This window comes from Carassius gibelio, chromosome B5 (assembly GCF_023724105.1).
Source record: "Carassius gibelio isolate Cgi1373 ecotype wild population from Czech Republic chromosome B5, carGib1.2-hapl.c, whole genome shotgun sequence".
Lineage (NCBI taxonomy): Eukaryota > Metazoa > Chordata > Actinopteri > Cypriniformes > Cyprinidae > Carassius > Carassius gibelio.
This window is the reverse complement of record NC_068400.1, coordinates 33,823,229-33,850,028: the sequence shown is the minus strand read 5'-3', so window position 1 is coordinate 33,850,028 and position 26,800 is coordinate 33,823,229. Positions and strand designations below refer to the sequence as shown.

Sequence of the window (26,800 nt, the reverse complement as noted above, 5' to 3'; positions counted from 1 at the left end):
AGTGCTAAAACAGAGGATTTATGTTGCTCAGACAGAAGCTTTTTCCAGTGCCATATGGATGAGGTATAAAATCACAAAAACCAATTAAAAGGAATAACATGCATGCATTAGGTTGTGAAAGCTGAGACAACAAAAGATCACATTAGCGGCTCTCACATGAGCTGGTGCTCACAGTATCAGACTACAATCTGTTTCGAACCTTTTACAAAACCAATTCTTCATTTTTTTTATGGTATAAAAGTCTTGCCTTTTGCTCTATGCTTTTGAATTATTTAATTTTATTGTATTTTACTTGTATTACCTCTTTCTATGTAATCCAAGATATGGATTACAGAGACTCTAAAATAGAACTTACAAGAAACTTCTGTGGTACTTTACCATGGTACTGTACTTCTATGTACTTCTATATACTCCAAATGAAAATAACAGTATTGTATTAAAATTCATGATAATAAAATTGTTTTATGTCATTATTTAATTTTACTATTAATAAATGTATAGCAATACATGCTGGATTTTGTCAAACATTTGCCATAAAAAAATAAATAAAAAAATACATAAATAAATTGGGATGCACCAATGTTAAAATTCTGTAAATTGATCATGTTATGGCTGAGCAATGATGAATGGTGGACATATAAAAAAAACTATTTGTGTGATAAATTAATTAATTAATTAATTGTGAAACTGTTCAATCAATTTAATATAATTTTAGGCATCACAACATTATGATGTACAGTTTAAAAACTTATATTCATTACATTGCATTAGTTTTTTTTTTATGGATTAACTTAATGTGTTAAACTTACAGCAAATGTAATCTAAATGTATAATATCCAAACTAAATTAAATATCCAATACAGGCCAATAACTGATATGGTGGCCTACTGATAAACTGTCCATCCTCAAATATAATAAATTTAGAGCATTAAAGCTAGTCTGTAGATTGAAGTATGACACTTGTCAATCTACAGGAAACTGATCAGAGAAAGGCAATACCAATGGTGACTGGAAGCATCTAAAAACTACAAACTTAAGACACCATTACTCAATAAATGAAGCCCTCATCTGCGATCTGCTAGTTGACTCAATTAATGTTCCTTCCCCCTCTCCTTCGGTGTTGACTGAAAGCAATTCAACTAGGAGCTTTCTTCCTTCAATGTTCCATGAAATTGGGCCAGATTGTTGTGTCACGTTAATTAATGTAATCTTTGTTGCATTGAAGGAGCTTCAAGTTAATAATTAGATATGCTTTGATTACATTTTGTTTATTTTAGCAAAGTTCAACAAATCGAGATTAAGAAAGGTGTGGAAGACTCAGCAGAGTGACAACACTCTTATGCAATATTGTATGTGGTTTCATACGTTATTTTCTCTTTTACATGTGTAACATACTAAACTGAATAAGCTGTGTAAATCTGGTTCACATACCTTTCCAGTTTAAAGACAGAACATCTCGTCACCAATCATAGTTTAAAAGACCACAGGATTTGAATTGGAATTAGTTATACCTCACGAGCGTTCTTTTTAGTAACTTTCTATCGCCATCTGCCGGCGAGAACAGGAAATCGACACAAAAATAACAGTGGTATTTTACATTTAGCTAAAAATTAAAATACCAGCAGTAATCAAAACATTGGAAAAAAAAATTGCATTAATCAACTATTTCTAATATTTGCAGACTGAAACTTTTCATATTCATCTATGAATCTCCAGCAAAGCATGACACTAGCAATACAAAGGTCATGGGGTCTGACTCCCAGAAAATGAAGTAAAAAAAATAAAAAATAAAAAATATTGACTGCAATATAATTCATTTAGGATAAAAGCATCTGCCAAGGATATGGATGTTATTATAACAGGCTATAATAAGTTTATACGTATATTTATACGTTTATATAGGTCATTTCATATTCTTGACTTACTGTGTATTGACCTTAAAAATACTTCTCTAAAGATTCCTTAACTAGCTTCTGCGTTTTTATAGACTTTTTAACAAGACAATATACATAAAAAAAAATAATCTCAATATTTGATAAGGATTTTTCTATAACAGGCTATAATACATTTATACAATGATTTAATATTCTTGACTTAGTGCGTATCAACCTTAAAAATACTTTTCTAAATATATACAGTGTAGATTGTTATACATTTTCTAGGCTTTTACACAAGACAAAATGGCCAATGCTACATTTCATTAAATCTGAGGGGGATTTTGAGAGTGCATTTTCTTAACTAGGAACTTTAAAAAGCACTTTGAAATCTACCAGTGTTGTATCTGTGTGTGAAATCTCATTTTGAATGAGATTGGCACTCTTGCATCATTTAATGATCTGCACACTGATTTAAGTATTAAAATGGGATGTTTTTCATTTTTAAAGAAGCCACTAATCTTACAAATTTTTTGTATCGCTATTCAACTAACAAAGGGTATAATACAAGGAAAAGAAGCCAAAGACAAGACACCCAAAAGAATGCGGTCAAATTTAAAACTTTTATTACACATTTGTTTACATGGAGAGCTTTTAGCTGCTTGTGAAAGTAAGAGAACAGGAAGACAAAACGAAGAACAAGGAAACTGAACAGAACAGTGAACAAAAACTTTAGCATTCAACCCTTTTATGCCAGCTCCTCCTCTCCCTCTTCTTCAAATTCTCCCTCCTCTTCGGCAGTGGCATCTTGGTACTGCTGGTACTCAGACACCAAGTCATTCATGTTGCTCTCAGCCTCTGTGAACTCCATCTCATCCATCCCCTCACCTGTGTACCAATGCAAGAAGGCCTTGCGCCTGAACATAGCAGTGAACTGCTCAGAGATGCGCTTGAACAGCTCCTGAATGGCAGTGCTGTTGCCGATGAACGTGGCTGCCATTTTGAGACCTCGAGGTGGGATGTCACACACAGCGGTCTTGACGTTATTGGGGATCCATTCCACAAAATAGCTGCTGTTCTTGTTCTGGACATTCAGCATCTGCTCATCCACTTCCTTCATGGACATGCGGCCTCGGAAAACAGCAGCAACGGTGAGGTAGCGGCCGTGGCGGGGGTCACAAGCAGCCATCATGTTCTTGGCATCGAACATCTGCTGGGTGAGCTCGGGCACCGTAAGAGCCCGGTATTGCTGGCTCCCCCTGCTGGTGAGGGGGGCGAAGCCCGGCATGAAGAAATGCAGACGGGGGAAAGGTACCATGTTGACAGCCAGTTTGCGCAGATCAGCGTTGAGCTGACCAGGGAAGCGCAGACAGGTGGTGACCCCGCTCATCGTGGCAGACACAAGGTGGTTGAGATCACCGTAGGTGGGAGTAGTGAGTTTGAGCGTACGGAAACAGATGTCATACAGTGCCTCGTTGTCGATGCAATACGTTTCATCTGTGTTCTCCACCAGTTGATGGACAGACAGCGTGGCATTATAAGGCTCCACAACGGTGTCTGAGACTTTGGGTGAAGGCACCACGCTGAAGGTGTTCATGATGCGGTCTGGGTACTCCTCACGGATTTTACTGATGAGGAGCGTGCCCATGCCTGACCCAGTGCCGCCTCCAAGGGAATGTGTGAGCTGGAAGCCTTGAAGGCAATCACAGCTTTCTGCTTCCTTACGGACCACATCGAGGACTGAGTCTACAAGCTCAGCTCCTTCTGTGTAGTGACCCTTGGCCCAGTTGTTTCCAGCACCACTCTGGCCTATGATTCAAGAAACCCAGATCATACCAGGCTCATATTGCTCTAGAATTTATTATTCAATTAAAATGACATATTATTCCAGACTTACCAAAGACAAAATTATCCGGTCGGAAGATCTGCCCAAATGGTCCAGATCTCACTGAATCCATGGTTCCAGGCTCCAGGTCCACAAGAACAGCACGGGGTACATACTTTCCACCTGTTACAGAGAAAAAAATTACAAACGTAATTTTTTTTTTTTTTATTATTTGCAAGTTATTTGTGTTTTATATATTGCAATTGAAAACTGACCAGTGGCTTCGTTGTAGTACACATTAATCCGCTCCAACTGCAGATCACTGTCTCCATGGTAAGTTCCCGTCGGGTCAATCCCGTGCTCATCACTAATCACCTCCCAAAACTGAAGGAAAAGGAGTTATTATTAAAGTAAAATTATCACTTTGTATAAAATTAATATCGAAAATATATATATATATATATATATTAAATAATACGATTAAATAACGTCCTCTTTTGTGCTGTTGTCATGGCAACTCGCTAGGTTAGCGTAAACACAAGTTTACAGAAGAATAAAACCAAACTATGTAACGTTACATCTACAATGAGTCAGATCGTTAGTTACACTTAATAAAATATAAAAAGAAAAAGAACATGTTAATATAATTACTGAACGGAAATTAGTTATTTAAATATAATAACAACACAACATACAAACTATGCCCCTCGCGACCAGGTTTTTTTGGGGGGGTGATATCGTAATCAATAACGTTACCCTTAAAACTCACTTTGGCACCGATTTGGTTTCCACACTGACCAGCTTGCAGGTGAACAATTTCCCTCATGTTGAATTGTTATAGGGGAAGAAAAAAACACTTGTTCTAAAACAAATACAGTGAACTCTCTTCCACCGCGATTCGACTAAACTGCAGCGCACGGCAACGGTTCCCAGTTTTAAATAATGCCAACCTTAGCATTCAAACACAGGTGGATGAACGAGATGTCAATCATTCTATGACCGCTTATGATTGGTTGAGGTGCACGCGCTCTCATGACGCGTTTGCCTTTGATTGGATGTTGTCAATGGTTACAGCGCCCCACAGAAGCCGTTTTGTATTGGTAACCAGATAATATAACGGCTTTTATTATTGAACAGACCTCAATGTTTTCTAATCGAGAATCAAGTTGCCAAGCACCACCTTCAACAAACAGTGCATGTTATGTTTGAACTTGAGTATAATTGTGTTGGTACCATACCGTCTATGGTTGGTACATTAATAAATTGAAAGCGTTTGCTTAACTGGCAGTTTCTAGCGCTTGACAGTATTTAAATGTCAAATAAATTACCATAAAGTGAAAGCATTTGAACATTGATTACATGCATACTTAGGTTACGTGGTAGATATTCTTTTATATTTTTTTTCATTATTATTATTTATTTTGCATTGCTGTTCAGAGCAACCATATTATTAATCATTAAAAACAATATTTAAAATTGTAATCAGTTTGACATTTGCTTATTTTTAATTTCAGGCATGCCAGCTCAAATGGCAAAGATAAAAAGATGATTAATCGAAGGAAGCTACATTTGCTGGGTTTTGAAATGTGCATGTAAAGCACCAGTGATTATATGGCTGGGGGAGTTGCTTGTAAAGACATGCACTTGAAAAACTCAAATGTGAAAAATCAAAGTAAGCTACTTATTTAACATCCGTGGCTGACAAAGAAACCAAAAGGGTCCATTTTCATTTCCAGACTGTTATATAGTTGTTATATGTTATATAATAGTTATATTACCCTGTGGCTTTGAAATGAATATGTTTGACCCTATTTCAGCAACTTTATTTAATTTGACACTTTGACAGACTTGTCAATATAGGCACGGACAGAAACACACACACATTCACAAATATACACATTACATGCTATAAAACACAATTACTCAAAAGTAGTTAATTATTTCTTGCTTTTGCAAGATTTCTCAAATTTCTAATAGAGCAAAGTATTTGGGAAAGCCTAAATTGTAGCACTAGCACAATAAGGATTTGTGACATCGATTCATTATTTATGAGTATCACAGGTGTTATACATCCTTAGAGGGGATTCAGTTCATGCATGCTATGACAGCAGCACACGTAGGCTGAGCAAGCACAAAACAAAATAGGATTAATGACGAAGGCAGGATGGATTTTCACAGCAGGATGTATTGTTGCAATTCTACAAGTTGTTGCTAGCAGTTGATGTACAACATTCAACATACTTTGTAATAAGCAAGTCTACTTATCAGCATTTTGTCAGACCACAAAAAAGGCCAAAAGCATGTTTTAGACCAAGGGATCCAAGATTTTATGACATGTAAGAGGATAGTTTAAACCTTCATAAATACTGTTTTATAGTTGTTCCGACTATGTGCCTATGCAAGTGCAAAAGAGCAATTCTATCAACTCTTAAACATGATACCCACCAGCTGTTCAAAAGTTTGGGGTCAGTATTTATCTATTTTTTTATTACATTTTTCTTCTGCAAGCATGCATTAAATTAAATTGATCAAAAGGGACAGTGAAGACATTTTGACTGCAAAAGTTTTGTTTCTTTTTTTCTCTATTCGTCAAAGAATCCAGCAAATGATTTTCTTTAAATATTCAAGTTTGATAATAATAATGAAAAAATTATTGAGCAGCTAGAATGATTTCTGAAGGATTAGGTGATACTGAAGACTGGAGTAATGGCTGCAAAAGAAAACAGCAAAAAAAAAAAAAAAAACGGTTTGCCATCTCAGGAATGAATTAAAATATATTAAAACAGAAAACCATTGTTTTAAACTGTAATAATATTTCACAATATTACTGTACTATGTTTTTGATCAAATAAATGAAGCCTTAGTGAGCACAGAAGATATTCAAAAACATTAACAATTCTTACCATTAGTGTATTTTCAAGATATTAATGTTATTTTTTTTTTTTTTTTTGTATTAATGCATGTCCTCTGCTCAGTATTCTGCAAGACTCGAAACTAGGACACTGATGTGTGAATGAGGTACTCCCCCAGGGATGGGGAAAGTCTGAACTTGAGAGGCTATGTATACTGTATGTGCGCTGCGTGTGTGTGTGTGTGTGTGTGTGTGTGTGCGCGTGTGTGTGTAAGGCAAAACTATGCACTGCATTATTGATTAACACTCAAGGTGTAACAACTCTGGCAGCAGCTGCTTTGCACACACATACACACACACACGCAGCGCACATACCTTTTTACCTTTAACCAGGTAAAAATATGGATAGGAACTTTAGGCAAAGTGGGACATCATGCACGCTCACTGTAGCTGACCTGAAACTTTATGATTTCACCTTCTTTAGTTTAATTTGACTATATAAGATATGTTATGGTTTGCAGGTGTTTTTTTTTTTTTGACAAAGTTTTACCCTGTTCTCATTTCCCACCTGTTGCTGGTGAACCCTCTGAGGAAAGCTAACCTAGCTGGAAAACATTCTCCACCATCCAAAGCCACAACATAAACAGCTCTATAGAAACAGCAGTACTGCTATAGAAACTCTCCACACACAGAGGTCTACTTTCAGACTCATACAGTGATACATGTCTATGTATTGTACATTCACGACCAAGGAAACGCAAAACAAAGCAATTTTTCCTTTGTTTGCTGTCCAACATACACATATACACAAAAAAACCTTTTTGATCATTCTATGTTCATTTCCTTGTTCTACTGAAGTTGGAACAGACCTAAAACACATTGAAGTAAAATTTATATTAACAATTGCATGGGTCTGAAAACATTCTCGGTGCCTTTCTTGTATATTGTCACTTTACACTCTTTTACATACTCTTATTTTAAAATGCAATGCTCTTATGATAGTTTTAAAATCAAAATGTGATCTTAAAGTCTACTTATGTTATTGATAAAGCAATTTTACGTGTTTCTTTTTGAACAACAAGCACCATACTGCTACAAAAACCTGAACACCAGTAAAGGTATTTACTTTTCAGTTTATTAAAGGAGATTTGGACCTTTATGTTATTCAGGGTGAGTGTTCATGAAAGAGGGCATGAAAAATGAAGATAAGAGCATCTCATATTTCGCCAGCAACACAATGTGATGAGATGCTCCTGCAACATGACACCTTCGTTTCAGTTTTGCATTCCCACCCAAGCTCTCTGGGGCTATGCAAGATAAGTGTTCACATCTAGATGCGAACAAAGAGCATATTTATGGGAATGAAATCTGTGTGGATGTGTGCATTTGGGGAAGAGATAAAAGACTACACAGACAGAACATTTGCATTTGTCTTATGTCTTATTCAGTCAAAAATATATTTTGAGATTTTATTAGGATTTATCATCTTTCTATACATTATAAGTCACAGTGAAGGAAGGAATACCACCTCAGCAAAGAATGAGAATCAGAACCAACAATAAAAAGCATGAAAAATAAAACAAACTACTGTCAAAGGGGCAGTTCTGAGTTTTTGTATATGAAATATATCTTGATGATTGACTTCCTGTTAACATAAGAATAACATCTCGGATCATTTTTTAAAAATTGCATTAGTAAAATGCATAAGACCTACTTAATGTTTCTTATTCAACAGATCACCTCCCAGCAGGTTTGACATTATCACTGAAGTAGCCAGGGTTGGTAATGTTGCCAGGAGGTTTGTAAAAGGCCACAGTGATAAATTTGCCCTTTCCATCCGATGCTAGGCCGACCCCAACCTGCTCTGTAGACTTCCAGATCATCTGGGTGAAGTTACCTATGCACATATAAAACTGGTTTTCTGACCCACATTTTCATAGATTGTGATGGATTGCAATGTAATTTAACTTTAACTATAATTTGATTGTATTGCCTTTGATATCTAAATTAACATAATCATTTCTTAAATATGTGCTCAATATTTGACAATTTATTGCATTTTAGTGCATAAAGCCTACCAGTTCCATTCTGAAAGCCAGGGTTTGCAAAGTTGTACTTCACATTTTCCTGGTACCATGATTCAGCCACTTCTTTTCCTATAGTTGAAAAATATAAGTTGCTCTATGAACATTGTAATTACAATGTGTTACATTTAAGTAGGCTAATTTGGATGAATAACCAATTTACCTGTTGGAGGCACCATGGTGGACGTCCACTTGTATGACATAGTCTCTCCATAACCTTTGCTGCTGTTCTTAAGGGCATTAATGCTAATCAGATGTGCTGCCCAATCCTGGGCCTCTTTACTGAGGACAGAGCATAGTGACAGAGGCCGTGCTCCGTGTTGCCGTCTGTAATCATTTTGAGCTTCAAGGAGAGACTGACGAAACTGGGACAAGTTCTCACCTTCATCACAGGAAAAGAAAGAACTGTGAATCATTGTGAGTGGAAAATAAAAGAAGTCTTTTATGTATGCAGCGCCGTTTGATTGGAATTTCCTCCAATCTAAATTAAAATTAGAAAATCTGCTGACCCTAGACCATTTCAAATCAGTTATTCGACAAATGGAAGTTGATCTAACTATATGCAACTGCTTTTAAGTGTTTTTAATCTGTTTGTGTGATGTTTATCTGTGATGGAATTGATTGTACTGCTGCACATTTTGGCCAGGACACTCCTGTGAAAGAGATTTTTAATCTCAGAGAGCTTTTTTTGGTTAAATAAAGGTTAAAAAAAAAAAAATTACCAATTACTGGTAACTATTATAACTTCTAATTAAAATTCTCATAAAAATCTCATTATGACTTCTAATCTCATAATTGTATTTCCACATTTTATCAACATCTTGACTTAATATTTATGACTTTTTACATCATAATTCTGTTTTATCAAAGCATGCTTTTTTCTAATATGGTCAAAACTCGAAATAAGCTTCCATAGTCTCTGTTTGAGTGCTTACCTTGTGAACTGCTGCTCTGTGGACACTGACTCTTACGTGGAGCTGGTCCAGAATTTTGAGGAGATGAAGGTGATTGGTTTGATTTGATGCTCAGAGCTGCAAGTGCTTGTCCAACTCTGTCAGCTGAACACCAGAAATATGTTTAAAACTGTCAATATTGTTCAGTAAATGTCTAATCAATGATACTATATATATATATATATATATATATATATATATATATATATATATATATATATATATATATATATATATATATATATAAAAATTAACAATGTTATATTAAAAATTAGTGTGCTGTGATCATCAGAATGGGGTTCAAGTAGTTTGCTCAACCTCTATGAAAAAAGCATAGATAGATATATATATATATATATATATATATATATATATATATATATATATATATATATAGTACAAAATATGAATATATGAATATTAATATAAGAAAAATGTATATGGTCACACTTTCAGTCTACATTTTATTCAGTATTAAATCCATGCACATATAGTCATATTAAACTCACCAGATGGGGTGGGTTTGAAGTCTACTTTGGAGCCTACTGGTAGGACGTTTCTTTCAAAATATCCAGCATTGCTGATGTTTCCTGCTGGGAGATACTGCCCGACTACAAAAGTTGTGTTCCCATCAGTGGCCAGTCCAACCCCCACCTCATTCGTGTCCTTCCACACCACCTGTGTGAAGTGACCTGGAAGAACCAACAGATGTCAGAACAGAGACTGGAGCAAATGTCTAACCACCACAGAGTGTTTACAGATGGATTTACCTGTTTGGGAGGTGAATCCAGGCCTGCTGAAGTTGTAGTCTTTAATTTCACTGTACCAGCTTTCCACTGCCTCACGTCCTGTATAAATTACAAACATAAAATGTTGAAAACATGCAAGTAAATTCATAAAACAACAATGGCAATTAACTAGATCATGACCCAAGTTCCGGTTATATCTAAGACGGCTGACTGCAAAGTGAGCAAATGTTACAGATACAGTTGCTACTAAATTCTGACCTGTGAGTTTTTTGTTAGCTGAGCTCCAAGCATAATACACATTCTCTCCATAATCTCCAGTGCTATGCATGAGGGTCCTGATTGACAGCAGGTGTTTGGCCCACTCCTGTGCAGAGCGGCACAGGTTTTTGTTAATGGTGAGGGGCGGTGCTCCATGCTGTTTGCGATATGCATTGTGAGTTTGCAGGAACTCGGCTTCAAAGCTGCTGCCTGCTACAGACAAACATAAAGAGTCATTTGAAGTTTTTTTTATGTATTGTGGTGCACATGCTTCATTTCAGAAGCCATAAAGCATTAGTACACTGAATGGACTATCATATTTCATTACATTAAGCCTAGATAAATATGATGAAAGGTCCGTTTTAACCACAGTCCATGTTAGTATTTGTGTAAAGAAGATGATTCCACCAGAATAAAATAGCTGAAATCATAATACAGCATTTACATGAAACAAATAACCTTACCCAACTTACCCTTTAAGCTGCTTTGAACTTGATGCTCTCCTCGAACCCCTGGTGGTGCTTTTTCAGTACTGCGCTGAACTGAAGGTGCTTTGTTTGAATAAGTGCCACCATGCACTTGCCCCACTTTGTCAGCTGAATGTTTCCAGATTTATCAAATATTTACTATACTGTAATAAAAATACAATACAAAAATTTTTGTTTGAAAGTTTACTCACTTGTGCCAGTGGACTTTGAATCTACTTTGGCACCTGCCGGTAAGACATTTTTTTCAAAATAACCAGGATTTGTGATGTTTCCTGCTGGGAGGTACTGACCCACCACAAATGTTGCGTTGCCGTCAGTGGCCAGTCCAATGCCCACCTCCTTAGTGTCCTTCCACACCACCTGTGTGAAGTGACCTGGAGAAACCAATAGGAGTCAGTGTTGTAAAAGAGACTAGTGCAAACTCTAGGCACACCAGTATGTTTAAAGGTGGATTCACCTGTTTCGGAGCTAAATCCAGGCCTGCTGAAGTTGTAATCTTTAATTTCACTGTACCAGCTTTCCACTGCTTCATGCCCTGAAGAGAGTGGAGAACAAGGGTATGTAATTGCTTCTAAAACAATGGATTTCTTCACAGTGTGCAATACAAATGACGTTTATTAAAGCAAAACACTAATGCTTTTTATATATCTCCAGTGTAATGTCTTAAAAAGTTCTTACACCTGCATAATGGCTTCTAATTCTAATTCATTCAACTTTGACCAGAGCGGTTTAACTGGAAATGACTGATCAAATTAAATGTCTGATAGCATTTGTCCTTGATTTGCCTCTTAGAAGAATTTGACTGCATCGAAAGCTAACCTATGAGTTTTTTGGTAGCTGAACTCCAAGCATAATACAGATTTTCCCCGTAGTCCTTGTTGCTGTGTTTGAGGGTCCTGATTGACAGCAGATGCTCTGCCCATGCCTGTGCGGTGCGGGACAGGTTTTTGTTTATGGTGAGGGGCGGCGCTCCATGCTGTTTGCGATATGCATTGTGAGTCTGTAGAAACTCAGCTTCAAAGCTGTTGCCTGGCACAAAAGAACACAGAGTTTAATAATTAACTGAATTAAAAGAACATTTAGCTATATATTGTATAAAGGTGTATTTCAATTACTCGTAGCCGGGTAATATTCAGTATCAGCTTTGGATGAGTTTAGATAAATGAAATGTTAAAACTTTAGCTACTTAAATTAAAACTGGACGAATGCTACAAAATATTAATAATAAAACAATTAAGCAAGCAAATAAACAAATAAACAATAAATAAATAAATCATACATGGATAAAAAGGAGTAAAAACAAGAGTAAAAAAGTTGTCTAGACTCACCCGCCATGCAGAAAGATGTATGACAGACTGCAAAACAAACACATCAACATGACAGTTACATAAACCACAGTGATAATTTTCAAAGAATTTAACGTCACAACAGAATATCTGAACCACTCCCATTGTGTCTGTGGCAAGGAGAAGGAGAGCAACAGACAAGAGATTGAAATGGTAGCGTGTCGGCCTTCTAGAATATTGAAACACTGCATTTAAACAAAACATGCTGACACAGGTAAATGGTTTAAAATGGATTTAAAACATGAGAGCGTGTTCCAGTTCCTGCCAATATCCAGCAACGTCGCACAGCCATTGAAGAGGAGTGGACAAACATTCCACAGGCCACAATCAACAACCTGAACAACACTATGCGAAGGAGATGTGTTGCACTGCGTGAGGCAAATGGTGGTCACACCAGATACTGACTGGTTTTGGATGAGTTTAGATATATTAAATATATATAGTGATAGTTTATTTTACGGTGTCCTTGTTACATGTACAGCAACTGTCAGGATTGGACCTGTTTTGTCATGTGTTTCAGTTCCTGTTTTGCCCTATTTAGTCTTGTTCCTATCCTTGTTTAGTGTGATTATTAGTTGATTCTTTATAAGCCCCAGTCTGTTAAGTTGTGTTTCTTGGATCTACTTGTGTGCTACGTGTGTTACTCAAGTCTCTGTTGTGCTGATTCCCAGTGTTTCCTTGATTAAAGTCTGCTAAAAATTCCTCCGTGCCTCCTGTGTTCTTCCTAAACAGTGTAACATGAGAGTAACATGAACTTACTATGATAACAATAAGGTGTAATAACAATAAATTATGCATAATTACATGCAAGTAACCCTAATCCTAACCGTAACCATACAGTAAGTTCAATAATGAATTACACTGTAATTTATAACTTTCTTGAAAAGTAACTTTTGCATACTTGTAAAGGAATAAGTGAGTAATAAGTGTCAGCAGATGGCATGCAACTAAAGTGCTCAGGCTAAACCTAAACCTAAATGGCAACAGAATGTTGTCTTCTTTATTTAGTAGACTGGAGATGTTTCTCTCACTTTTGTTTATCATACAAACTGGCAGAAGCATTCATATTTTTAACATTTTAAGGAATACATCTGTTGGCTCCCTGTGACCCTCAGACAGTCAGGTATGTGGATCACTTTATTTTCTCATTTGACTGAATTTAACCTTTAGCTACACTAAGGGTTTGCGCATGAAAAGCTTTCATTTCCGTTTTTTTTCTTTCATGAGTAGGTGTCCATGTGTGTGCTTGCGTACATGTGACAGGAAAGTGAGGAAACTGATCTAGTGCTGCACAGTCAGTCAGTGAAAGAGCAAAATGCAAGACTCTTGTGACATCAAACTTCTTGCAGGACAGCAACACTTAACAACTGCAGGATATGATATGGGTTTTCATTTGCATGTAGTCAGACGGTATTAAAATTAAGTGAAACTGTAAACCTACAAACCACACTTAATAAGTTGCCTTAAAGCAATGTGCATGTTTGTACTTGTTGGTTTTAACATGTTCTTAAGTCTTGTGTTTTTTTTTTAGAGTAGAATAGGTTTGATGGCACTTGGCACATCATTATAGTGATTTTGCACTAACTACAAATTGGCAGGAAAGCATTAATGCGACAAATACAGTTGGTGTCAGAGACCAAAATGCTTGAGACTTCTTGTCCACTGATCGAGTCTCTTTACAATTCAAATAACATAAATATTTTTTAAATGAAAGCTTGTTTCCTTTATTGTGCTTAAATCATCAGCGGTGCACTTGATGTATGGATTTTTAATTAGTGTCACAGAAGAAAATATACAGTAGTTCGTTTTACTAGTAATCACATTGACAGGTCACAGACAGTCTTAAAATGCATACATACCTGTCCTGTAGTCTTCTTGAGCAGAAATTTGTTTTTGTTTTTTAACGCTGTCTGTTTTTTTTCCCCTCTCTCTCTCCTTCCCTGTATCTTGCTGTCTAGCTGTGAAATCTATGAAGTACATATCTGTCAAGTGATGCAACGCCCTCTAAACCAGGAAAGAGCACTCTGACAACACACAAACCCACATTTTCAGCTTAACTGTCCTCTGAATACACACACACACACACACACACACACGCACGCACGCACGCACACACACACACACACACACACACATTCATCATTACAAATAAATTTTGATGCTGTTAAGAACAGAAGAACAAAGTTCTAACTTGTTCAATCACGTGATATTTAATTTCTTCAGGTTAAGTTCTGCCATCCTCTCTCTTAAAGTTTTGTCCTTGAACACTTGCATGCAAACAGCACTTCCTCTTTATATGCATTTGTTATCACCAACTTTTCCATCATTTTGACACCCAAACTAAGAAAGAATAAATGCAGACCACAATAAATTTTTTAGAAAGGTGTAGTTTAAAAATCCTTAAACTATTAAAAATGATTCTTAAACCATTTAAAATATACTTAAAAATTTGAAATCATAAATTTCCACAAACCATATGTATGTGTGCGGTGCTTTGGTGCAGTGGGATGTGTATGTACTCATAACAGATTACTAAACCATGTTTAAGTCTTAGGTAGGTTAAATGCTTAATAAAAACATTTACTTCAACGTTTATTTATATTTACATAAGATGTGTGTATATATATATATATATATATATATATATATATATATATATATATATATATATATATATATATATATATATATTGCAGATAGATTGATCCAGGCATCTGATGTTAATTGCACAAACCAGGCCCATTAGAGAACATGCCTCTACCAACATTTTGGCAAAAAACAACAACAAAAAAAAAAAAAACAATGCCAACAACTTTTTTTCATGCAAATTATGATTACGTGGCAGATTATTAATTGACGAACATTCTGGGTGGTTACTTGCACAACACTGTTATGTTGGCAAAGTCACACTTGTCTGTTTCAGAGAACACTGAACACACTTCTTAGCACCAGTAACTAGACAATTCATTTTAAAACTATTGCGAAATGTGCAAGAAGCAAAGCAGTATCATTAAAATATATTTTTGAGAATGTTAGAAGGTAACATTTTCATTCTACATATACATATATATGTGTGGCATTGTGACCACTAGTGGGCAGAACAAACATATTGTTTCATGAAGAGTCTTAACAGGAATCAGATTTCTTCTGACCTTTAACCAGTTTTGCAGCATCTTCTTGAGGCTTTATTTTGGATTTGCTAAGCTGGTCCCATATCTGCATTTCACAATGTCTAAAGCAGGGTTCTTCAATTAGTTTTCGCCAGAGGCCGAATTCTGCCAACAATACCAAGCCAAGGGCCACTGAACTCGGCCTAGGCTATATATATATATATATATCCTATATATAAATTATTATTACAATATTACAATTATTATTACGATTATTATATCATTGTTGCTTTTGTTGAAATAATCAAAAGATGGTGAAAAGATAAATATTTAGATTTTTTCCCCCCAATAGTCTGTTTTATTCAGACAATTATGAAAATTTTTGCATTTAGATACAGAAGAACTTTGCCCGTTGAATATTACAGATTCAATTATATGATCTGTCAGCATTAACATTTTTATACTTATATTTTTTGGGGGGGATCAAACTGTAATACTGTGTGTCCCAACCAGACATGACGCGACGCAATAAAAAGTATCTTTTCCATGTAGTTTTTTTCCTAACCACTTGCGACAGCTACATGTGACAATAAGTGACACAGAATTTCATTTTAGAAATGCTTTTTATTTTGGTACGTTGTCAATACAGTGTGTATGAGGTTTATAAAACAGTTGCTTTCTGATAGTATTTTTCATTTTAATTTGGGTTGTAACACATTGGGATATCATTTATTTCTTGTAATAAATTATTTCTTTTTTTAAATCTTTTTTTATATTTTTTAATAAAAAAAGCAAGCAAAAGCTATCTTAAAATGCTCTAACTTTGTACTTCTGCAGAAAGAAGTGATTTGCTCACAGGGAACAGTTCTCTAAAACTCAGAAAAAGAATCCTTTAATTGTATAGCAATAAGGTAATTTTCATTTAATCCCTGTGAGTATCTTTTATTTGCCTGTTATGTGTTTTATATTGTTGAGAAGAGATTATGTTTAGGGTATTAATTGTGATGCTAAATGTGCTTGACCATGCTTTGTTTTTTTTTTTTTTTTTTTTTTTTTTATACCTAAGGAAATTAATAAGTGTGCAAAACATGTTACAGATATTGCAATTGTTTTGCATTTAATGAGCATATCCATGTTTTTAATCTATATTAACAGTTTACAGTTACATTAACATAGTTACCAGTATTGGAAATATTGCAGGCTTCTATACAGTACCATGATTTTTTTTACAAATGTCTTTCACCGATGGGTGAAAAACATTAATTTTCCGCTTGAAATGCTTTTCTTACATGAAAGGTATGACATTTCAATCTCTCAGATCAAATGATTTCTGTTTTTGTTTTCAGTTTTCTTTCTTATTTTTATTTTTATTTTATACAAGTTATTAGCTAATCATATAGTAATGTTACAGTAATGTTTACCATGGTTAGGACAAGCTGAGGACAAAAAAAGTTCATAACAAAAGGAGACCTAGACTTATAATGAACACACACATACACACACGCATATATATATATATATATATATATATATATATATATATATATATATATATATATATATATATATATATATATATATATATATATATATATATATATATATATTATATATATATATATATATATATATATATATATATATATATATATATATATATATATATATATATATATATATATATATATATATATATATATTTTATGTGAGGATCCTATTGAATATTGTTTGCTGGCTCTTTTGGTGTTGTGCATCTGTAATAAACTTTGAAATAAACTTTCAAACTATACTGAGTTCTTTCTCTTGCATTTTTGTTCTGTTTTGTGAATCTGTCTCAAAATGATTTGAGTCATTAAAATACATATTCTTTTTAGCAATCCTTTTTCCGTGCTATGATGCTTTCTGCCTTTATGCTTGGACTGCATGATCGTGTATTATTCATTTTATATTTTTAGGGTTTCTTAAGAAACCCTAAACATTTTTAGAGTTTAAAGATGCAAATGCTGTTATTTATCATTTAGATTTATTCAAATATTAGAATATTAGATTATTTTTATGAAACATTCAGTTGTTCTTTGGGGTTCATTTAAAGATGTTAAACATTGGGAGTCTATTAAAATTTTATAATTTTAAAGTTGATCCAAATTAGTTTTATTTGGTAAAATATTTATTATAAATCAAAAGTGTCCCTACTTTTACTTTGATCACTTCAAGGTGAGGGTGCTGATGTGATATCTGATAGATTGATTCCCCTAAGCCATTATATTTATACACAAATCCCAATGACTCCATATTTCAGTAATATTTATTTTTCCATGTTGAGAAGTTATTTGAGTTTCTGAAGTGCACTTCTAATCAGTCAACACTTTTTCACATGTTATTCTACACATGTGATTCATTAAACACACTTCACTGTCACAAGCCTGTGGGTGTTTGGACTCACTTAGACTATAATTGACTGGCAGTGTGTGGAGTACAAGACTGCTTCATTAAACATCAGCTTGGCAGGAGTAGCAGAACATGTGCTAGAAAAACTTGCTCCTTCAGCTGTAGATTTGATATGCTATGTCATCGGCTTAAAGGATTATTGTGAAGCCAGAGAGTGACTGCAAGTTTTAATTAAATTGTTTATGTATTAGAGTATAATTCCATGTATTTTAAAAAATCTGAGGTGAAGTGAGAAATATTGTCCTTTGTACACAGTGATAAAGTTTGTATCATCCTTAAGGGATATGGAAAACGTGTTTTTGGCTTGTTGTGCAGTGGTTCGCCTGGACTATTCATTTAATGGAGATATTAAAACTACATGTGGAGATGTCAGTTGTTTGAACCCCTTGTTGTTATTCCTCCTTTGCGATGGACATGTTCCCAAATTGTATATTTGAAGTCCACTTTGTAATTTTCTGTTAACATTCAGTACAGACTTAGTCTCTGTCTAAGGCACATGCAGGCTATATGGAGCACCATTCATGTATCTTTCCATGTGACAGGTAACCTATTTCTAAGATTTCAGTCTGAGGGGGTTTTAGCAAATAATGAGAGTATAGCAGTTTTATAAACACCGTTATATTTCTGTAATTTAGCTGTATGATGCTGTATGAAGCCTATACATATAACAACTTCTTTAGGTCCTTGAGCTGTTACACTGCTGTAAATAATTACAGCCCTTGCCTTCATTGTACTAAAATACACTAACTAGTGTTTAAGTAGACATGCTGTGACTGAATGCTACACTGCTATTTTTGTGTCATCTCAATCGAGAATTGGTAAAAAGTTCCTCTCAGTGTTCTGTTAAAGTGGCTGTGTTGTACTTCTAACATTAATTGTGAAATAAACAGTAGTTGCAAGCAAGGTGAGAACGGCATGATAATCTGTTTTATTTTAACTGACAAAAAAAAACACTGCAATATCTTCAGGGTGCAACTGCAACCCTGATTCTGTTCTGAAATTGTGACATAATGTGACTTGCTTTTAACAAATAGTCCATATGTTAAAGTTGGTAGTTCTAGCAAGGGGTATTATTTTAACCACTTAAAAAGTGTTTCTGTCAGTTTCAACAATTTCATGAAGGCACTTTTATATCCTGACGTATATATAGATCCTTTCTATAACCATATTGCTTTTTTTGTGTGTGGGGAGCCTTTCAACAGATGCCACAAACCACCTGGTACTCTTTTGAACTTTTGCTGCAACACCAGTCCATGTACAGTTACAAGTCCCTGAATGTGGACATGTACAATAAGTTAAAGTGGCTTTCTACCTCTGGAGCACCAGTTGTTTCCCAGCAATCTCTTGTCAGTCTAGCTGCTGTATTGAAAACTCCAGCTGAGAAAACTGAATTCCCTATTGAGACAGCTCTCAACAATCACAACCTTCAAACTGTCCACTGCTGGAACAGCCAGTGCAGTCTTCCAGTCTTCCATTACCCGCTGCACTAAATGTACAGGCAATGACTAACTGTTCTGCTGTCAGCAGTCCAACCCCCTTCACAACAAGTATGTTATAGTTATTACTGCCACAACCAACCAGTAGATCTAGAAACAGATTTAGGTTCAAATTACTGTCAATTGGCAGGTAATCTTTAAAATGGAATATGGCCAGTCAAGAGCAGATGTCAGTAAGTTTTATTTTTTTCAGACTTACACGGGAAGAACAGCTGATTTCAGACAATGATGTCCAGATCAAAAGTAGCTTGTGAAAGTACTTTTCACCAACTGTAAATAAACGAGTCTTTACGCACATTAATTTTAGATTTATATTTATTTATTTATTTATTTTTTTGTATAATTGCAATGCTGTCACATCTCAATTATGTGAGGTCAACTGAAATAAACAGGATCTTTGTTTTATTAATGGATGAAAAATCTTTACGCACATTAATTTTAATGTAAATTTTTTTACGCACATTAATTTTAGATTTATATTTATTTATTTATTTATTTTTTTGTATAATTGCAATGCTGTCACATCTCAATTATGTGAGGTCAACTGAAATAAACAGGATCTTTGTTTTATTAATGGATGAAAAATCTACTGAACACCTAAACTTTTTAAACCGTTGCAGTTTCCAGTTCCACTTTGTGTTCAAAGAAATATTATTGTCTTAAATGTGGTCCTGAGAACAGCTTTGCATTACTATTGTCACCCCCCCCCCCCTCCCCTGCTGGAGAGTTCACAGGAAATGTGAAAAATAAATAATTGGAAATAAAGTGATTATGTTGTTGTTATGACAGCCCAATTTAAACTGAATGAATGTCTCTACAGTTCTCTCAACTTAATGTAAAATAAAATAAAAATCTAGGCAAAATTTTAATTTATTTAATACAATTACAATATAAAAGCCAATTAATTCTAGAAACAACTGCACTACAAACTGGTATTTAAACAAAAATATATGGGACTCCCTTGGAAAGAGAGCATGATATTTGGGAGTGAAAAGTGGCAAGAAGTATAGTGCTTTCTATTGTTATTGGACAAACACTCAGATTCTTATTCTGCTTCCGTAATCACATGCTGAATAAACCATAAACTATAAGTCTCAATTTTATTTTTATTTTTTTTGCTGTGATGTAACACTTCTATTATCAGCTCTACCTTATATGCTATCCAGAAGATACTATTCATTTAAAGTGTATGCCTGTAGCAATGCATGCTATCATTTATTTAGAGGGTGGTCTATATTCTGTTCATATCTCTTATAAGATGGTGGATTGTCTGCCATTTCCAGTCACTGGTACAATTTCCCAGTGTCTCAGCCACCTCTGCAGTCTGGTGATAGTATATGCCATTAATGGACTTGTCTTACCATGACACTTTGTGTTCTTCTTCATCTTCGTCTACACATAGTGCCTCAATATTGGCTTTCATATTATGACCAGGATGGTTTGTTGTTCATGCCTGAGCAGGGGGTCATCTTTGTTTTTGTTTTTTTTTTTGGTCTCTTTTTTTTTTCAGGGGCCCACTGAATTTCCAATGACGATTGTTAGTAGAGGCATGTGGGTGGCACGGAGTTGCAAGCTGTCTTGGAATTGATCCAGGCTGTGCTCAGGTTTTGGAGTTTTGTGTGACTGCTCAGGTCTCAAAATCTCTTGTTCTCAGTCATCATAGCTGTGCCCAAAAGTGATGTCACAATAGTTAAAAGCAAAATGCAGTGGAAACACTTGGATGGAAACTCCAGCCATTATGAAAACAACACCAGATAACCAAGACATTTAATCAACAACACTTAGATAGAAATAATAACTTGGGCTGTTGTATATAATGATTGGATAAGCAAGTCTAGTTCTGTCTTCAGTGTGAATATTGAAACATATTCCACATATAGAACAGGGAAAGTGGCAATATTTCTGATTCAGATAATTTAAAAAATTTGCCATGCAGGAACATGTACATGTTGGATTCCAAACTGATGCAAAGCATTAGCAGATGTTTTATATTGGTATGGAAGTGGATTACTTTGTTTCTGACTGTGTGGTGGGTATTGGATTGGTGTAATGACTAGTACAGAGAGGGAAAGAAAAATGAAGGTGTGCATTTGAGTCTCGTCAAGAATATTTGTCCTTTGATATGTCAACTTTGTCAGCCCAATTTCAAAGTTCCTTACAAATTACAAAGGACATACTTTGATGGCATGTCAGTACATGCATAAACTATTTTTTTTATTTTTTATTCCAGCATACAGTAGCATACAAAACATAGTAGATTTTGGCTCTCAGAGAATAACAGCCTCCAGCTGTTCCTTGGACTCTGTGCTACACTATTCATAATAATAGTTATGAAAACAAGAATACTTAAAGCTGCAGTCCGTAACTTTTTTTTGTTAAAAATGATCCAAAATCAATGTTTGGGCAAATTCATAACCAGCCAGTGTTCAAAACTATGTCCTTAACTTAGCCCAAATCACAACAGTAAGATTGTAATGATAATTTCTCATTTGAGTGGTACTGGTAGGTTTTATTGAATGTTGCCATTCAACTTTGTCTCATTACATCACGTCTGTAAACATAAAAAAGGAGTTCTGGGTAGAGGCTATATCGCATGTGAGGATGCTGCAGGATCATTAATAGCATTTGTCAGAACAGCTGGAATAATTAAACTTATCATTTTGATGGAGGATTGTAATACAGAAATGTCAATATGACAACCAACAGTAACAACTGAAGATCCACCCATAGTCACCAGTGGTCTACAGTTGATGCTAATATACACTAATTAGTCACGCAACTGATGTTGTTAACATTAACATTCTTATTTGGGTCATACTTCCAAGACATACAATCAGTGATTCTGAAGTACAGTGAATATCCACACCTGTGCGGTGACTGACTGCCACACATACTCCTCAAAACTTCATTCATTTGCTCTGATGAGCCATGCAGATGCACAGCCCACGTGAAGATAATAACGCTGCAAATAACTGCAATTGCAGGTTTCAAACAGAGATGGCGACAAAGAGGCTAAATTTATGGACTGCAGCTTTAAGCCCTGAACACACTGCACAATTTTTGTCTGACCCAGACAAAAGATTGGCATTGTGAAACAAGCGTGGCGATCTCTGTGATCGTGGCTCCTGTGTCGCACAGTGAGAGAAGTTCAAAGGCACTCATTGTCATGGTCATGTGATCAAAGATAGCCTACGATACAGCAAGATCATCGCACAGTGTTTTTACTGATCCACATTTACTGACCAGCCAATAAAAATGGGACATGAAATCAAAGCGACATGGTGCTAAAACATAAAATTGCTTACCTCAAGCTCTTATGCCTTCCTCTTTCGCCACTTCCTTTTTTCAGGACACATAGAAAATACAACTGCTAAAGTGTGATTTATCATGCTCCTTGTTTGTTTTGTGTTTTGTGTTTTAAAGGTGACATCAGATGCCCATTTCCCGCAAGTTGACATGATTTTTCTAGGGTCTTCATGAAAGGTATATAACATAAAACAACACCCTTTTTACGTCAAAACAGCTCTTTTCACAGGGACCATTTTCAAACATTTCCCTTTAAATGCTAATGATCTCTGCTCTCCCCAAACCTCTTTTCTATGGGGTAGCCGCATTCGTTGTGGAACATGATAACTAGCACATTATTAGGAAAGGCGATTTGCAAAGATTCATAAAAAAGAGACTTAAACTCCTTCTGTTGGTGAAACTGGATCACGAATGAATTGCACAAACATAAATGCATTTATGTAGATCGGGGCACATTCCATTAAAAAACATACGTAATCCACTGGGTCTTCAGTGGCTAAGATATCAGGAGTAAATGTCTTAAGAGCTTTGTCTACACCTGCTCTGGTGTCAAAACAATGGCAAATAAATAAATAAAAATGTTCAGAGCTCACTCAGGGCGGGTCTATGCTAAAACGGCAGTGTTCATCAACAGTCCTGGGAGAGGCCTAGGCAAAGTCACTTTGCCAAGAATATGTGAACTGCTTGTGAAAATGCTTATTATATGTTGGGATTAAAAAAAAACTGTGTGTGTGGGTTTTTATCATTATGTGGTGTTTGTGTACACACACTGCCGAGATACATTTTAACACCATGTTCAAACACCAGTAAAGTGAACTTTAAAAATACATGTCCCCTTTAATTAATTCAGTTTGTACCTCCCACTCCTATTTTCAAACTTTTCATGTAAAAGTGTTGAGTGTTATTGGAAATTGTTACTTGCTTGGAGGCAAGATGTTGAGAATAAATATTTAAACTATTAATGTCCATGATGATATGCTTAACCTACCCTAAACACCTGAGGGCACCTTATGGAAAAAAATAAACACAATCATGCAGAAAGCCCATGTAGCCCCATCCCACATAGTCAGCTCTTTTAACATGGTATGTCACACAAAAGCACATTTGAATCTATAATTATATTATGAAACTTGAAACTTAATGTTTGAGATGGTTCTCAGAAACCTCACTCTATTATAGGTGTGTAATCTAGCCTACTGAAGATATGGATAATAGGTTGAAATTGATGGGTTTGTCCGTGGAATAAGCTTTTTTTAGGTCTATTAAAGTTGCTATGGTGATAAATAATGTAAATCAAAGCAGTTGACATTAAAATTAACTTGCAATGAAGAAGCGGCTCAACAAGAACATCACAAAAGTCATATGTGTTATAATGGTATGCGATTTTTTCCCCCTCAGTTTATAGTATTTTATAAGATTTTTTGGCGTGTTTATTCACTTAGGGGGGATTGCAGCTCGTGTGCAGTTTGTTTCTCCTCCTCTTTTCCTCTCGGTAGTAAAAGCATCAGCAGCAGCAGCAGCAGGCGGGAATTTCTCCATCAGGTCTAAACAGTAGAAGCGCAGCGCGTGCAGAAGCAGCAGTTTACTAACCAGCGCGCAGCTGGAGTTTCTTCTGAATCACGAGTGGAAACGTCTCATAGAAGGTGATGTGTTTATTTTGCTTTTTTTTTTTGCATTGTTTGTATATGGATAGGGAAAAAATTGTTTAAAAGATCACGTGACGTGATTGAAATCGCATGGCTTTATTTCAGATTGATTTGCATTAGTTTAGGCTATTTACTTTACGCGATGTAGCCTAGATTTTAATATGAAATATTACTGGCAGTCATACTGACTGAAATGTAGGCTATATCAATACAAATAAATAACAAAATATAAATAAATATTCTCATTTATTGATAATGTTTTCATTGGTTAGCTTATATATTTTCTTTTTGAAATGCTTTAGCCTACGTTAAGCTTTGCATGGACACCTAGCACTTTTATAAATATATAGCCTGCATTAATATTTATTATTTTAATCGTTCATACATTTCTTGTAGCCTAAGTTTATGCACAGTTAGTGCTTCTGCCGCTATATCATGCTTTTTGTCCGTAGAAATAAGTCGCGCCAGATTTTGTCGCTTTAAAGTGCGCATTTGATGAAATTAATAAAGTAAACTATTTTTTTTCTAGTAGTAAACTATTTATAGTTCCTACCCTCATTTGCACTGTAAATGATGTTGTAGCATCGCGTTGTTTACCTTCAGTGGCATGGGTCATTGTGCTTCATTCCAGCAGAGGACAGCACACGTCAGTGTGATGTGTCAAACGAGGAAGACACATGAACATAAATACAATATTATGAAAAAACAGATCAGATCAGTCAATAACTTCAATTATTATAGGTTAAAGGATATCTGGAATCTGTGGGAAGACTTTTTCTAGGTAAGATGTAGCATTTTTAACCAGCTCTCTGAGTGTATCATTTGCTGAATTTGCCTTCATCTATCCCCTGCGCCCTTACCTTATAGGCTGTGCTATAAATTAGTTTATAAACTATAAATAGTGGCTGGATTTAATTGAGCAAATTAATGATCTACTAAAACAATAGTTAAAGATTCTTTATAAAATCGTTTCATTGCTGGTGAATTGTGGAGGCAGTAGTTTCAAGTGATGAACATAATGTTAAAAATTAAAATAACTGAAACTTTGAGCACATGGAGATGGTTTAGAATTCAAATGAAACCCTTAAAATGCAACACAAAGTCTTTATTTAGATGTTGTCTGTAAGATAAACTGCAAAGTTGAAATTCTGGATGTGTTTTTATTGGTGATGCAGAGTTTTTATAACAAAGATAAGTGGGGATTCAATCATTTGATCAAACAGTGCAATGATATTTGGGGTGAAATTGCTGCAGTGTTTGGTTGCGGAGCTTTGAGAAAGCTGTGGTAAGATTTAATGTTAACACTCCAGAGGAGGCACAGTGTGTACCGCTGCATGCGTCATCATTTAAGAAACACAGTACATTTGAATCCACAAAACAGTTTGATCTGCCCTTAGCAAAGACCTTGCAATGGGTATGACTTAAATGCTGATTTTTAATGGCATGAATAATAGAAAGCTGCTTTGAAACAATCTGTCTTGTATAAAGCGCTATGTAAATAAATGTGACATGAACTGACAAAAAGAATATATTATAATTTATAAATAATATTTTGTTTATCTAGCTAGTTGTTATGGACCCCTTCCAACAAGATATGGCTGATTAAAATATTTTCAGTCTCTGAATATTTTTTTTTTCTCCTCATATAAATTGGATATAGAGGATAGAAATAAAGGGAAAGAGGATGTTTGAAAATAATTGCCAAATGTCTGAATGAAAACACGAAAGTATTTCTCTCTAAAGTTGAAGGGGGAACACACACACACACACAAATGTATATTTATGCGTTTCGCATAAGATTATATATTTCTTTTCATTGATTTTCCCTTGCTAGCCAGTAGGATAATATGTCAGCTTAGCATACTCTTTCAGAACAATTCATGCTTAAGGCAACATTAATGTTTTCTTATTCTCATGTATTTACAACATGTTTTTTTTTGAATATATCTATAGTATACATTTTATTCCATAGTATCTAAGAAATCTCTCTTATAGTTCAAAATATTTATGTGCAGCCATATGAAATATACTTATAAAGTTCAGCTATACTTTGGGACTTAAGATTGAATCAGAAATCTTATCAATGTTAAACACATTGACACATATCTGGGCTTTGAAATCAGTTCTTCTTTTTCAGACTCACTGAAATGATCAGGTTGTTCTGGAAAGGCATTTATATTTTAGGCAGAAGGGACAGATGTGCGTACTATACGTTACTAAACAATGAAGCACAATTTATCTCTGTTTAATACAGTTCATTGTATATCAGCACTGTTCAGCAGAGTTATTGAATGCAAAAGAATTTCATTTACCAGATGGCTTTTTTACATTGACTTCTACATCTTTTTATCCACAATTCATCATAG

The 26,800-nt window shown here is 35.1% G+C and overlaps 2 protein-coding genes across 5 annotated transcripts; both read right to left on the bottom strand.

The window, feature by feature from the left end:
- Window positions 1–2,478: 2,478 nt before the first annotated feature.
- On the bottom strand, window positions 2,479–4,644 carry zgc:55461 (beta-tubulin family protein). Its single transcript, XM_052556869.1, has 4 exons — window positions 4,469–4,644; window positions 3,975–4,083; window positions 3,772–3,882; window positions 2,479–3,683 (listed from the first exon to the last, which is right to left on the bottom strand). Exons 1-4 carry the CDS (start codon window positions 4,523–4,525, stop codon window positions 2,623–2,625), a joined length of 1,338 nt encoding a protein of 445 aa, XP_052412829.1. The 5' UTR covers window positions 4,526–4,644; the 3' UTR covers window positions 2,479–2,622.
- A 3,327-nt stretch (window positions 4,645–7,971) lies between these two features.
- On the bottom strand, window positions 7,972–14,430 carry glipr2 (GLI pathogenesis-related 2). Of its 4 annotated transcripts, none has more exons than XM_052556864.1 (13): window positions 14,288–14,430; window positions 12,411–12,437; window positions 11,902–12,111; window positions 11,540–11,617; window positions 11,274–11,456; window positions 11,068–11,190; window positions 10,595–10,807; window positions 10,358–10,435; window positions 10,097–10,279; window positions 9,570–9,692; window positions 8,798–9,016; window positions 8,629–8,706; window positions 7,972–8,447 (listed from the first exon to the last, which is right to left on the bottom strand). In XM_052556864.1, the coding sequence occupies exons 1-13, from the start codon at window positions 14,406–14,408 to the stop codon at window positions 8,287–8,289; spliced, it is 1,797 nt and encodes a 598-aa protein (XP_052412824.1). In that variant the 5' UTR covers window positions 14,409–14,430; the 3' UTR covers window positions 7,972–8,286. The 4 variants fall into 4 exon arrangements, with proteins under 4 accessions (XP_052412824.1, XP_052412825.1, XP_052412826.1 ...); XM_052556865.1 differs by having other exon boundaries at window positions 10,595–10,804; XM_052556866.1 differs by having other exon boundaries at window positions 11,277–11,456.
- Window positions 14,431–26,800: the final 12,370 nt, after the last annotated feature.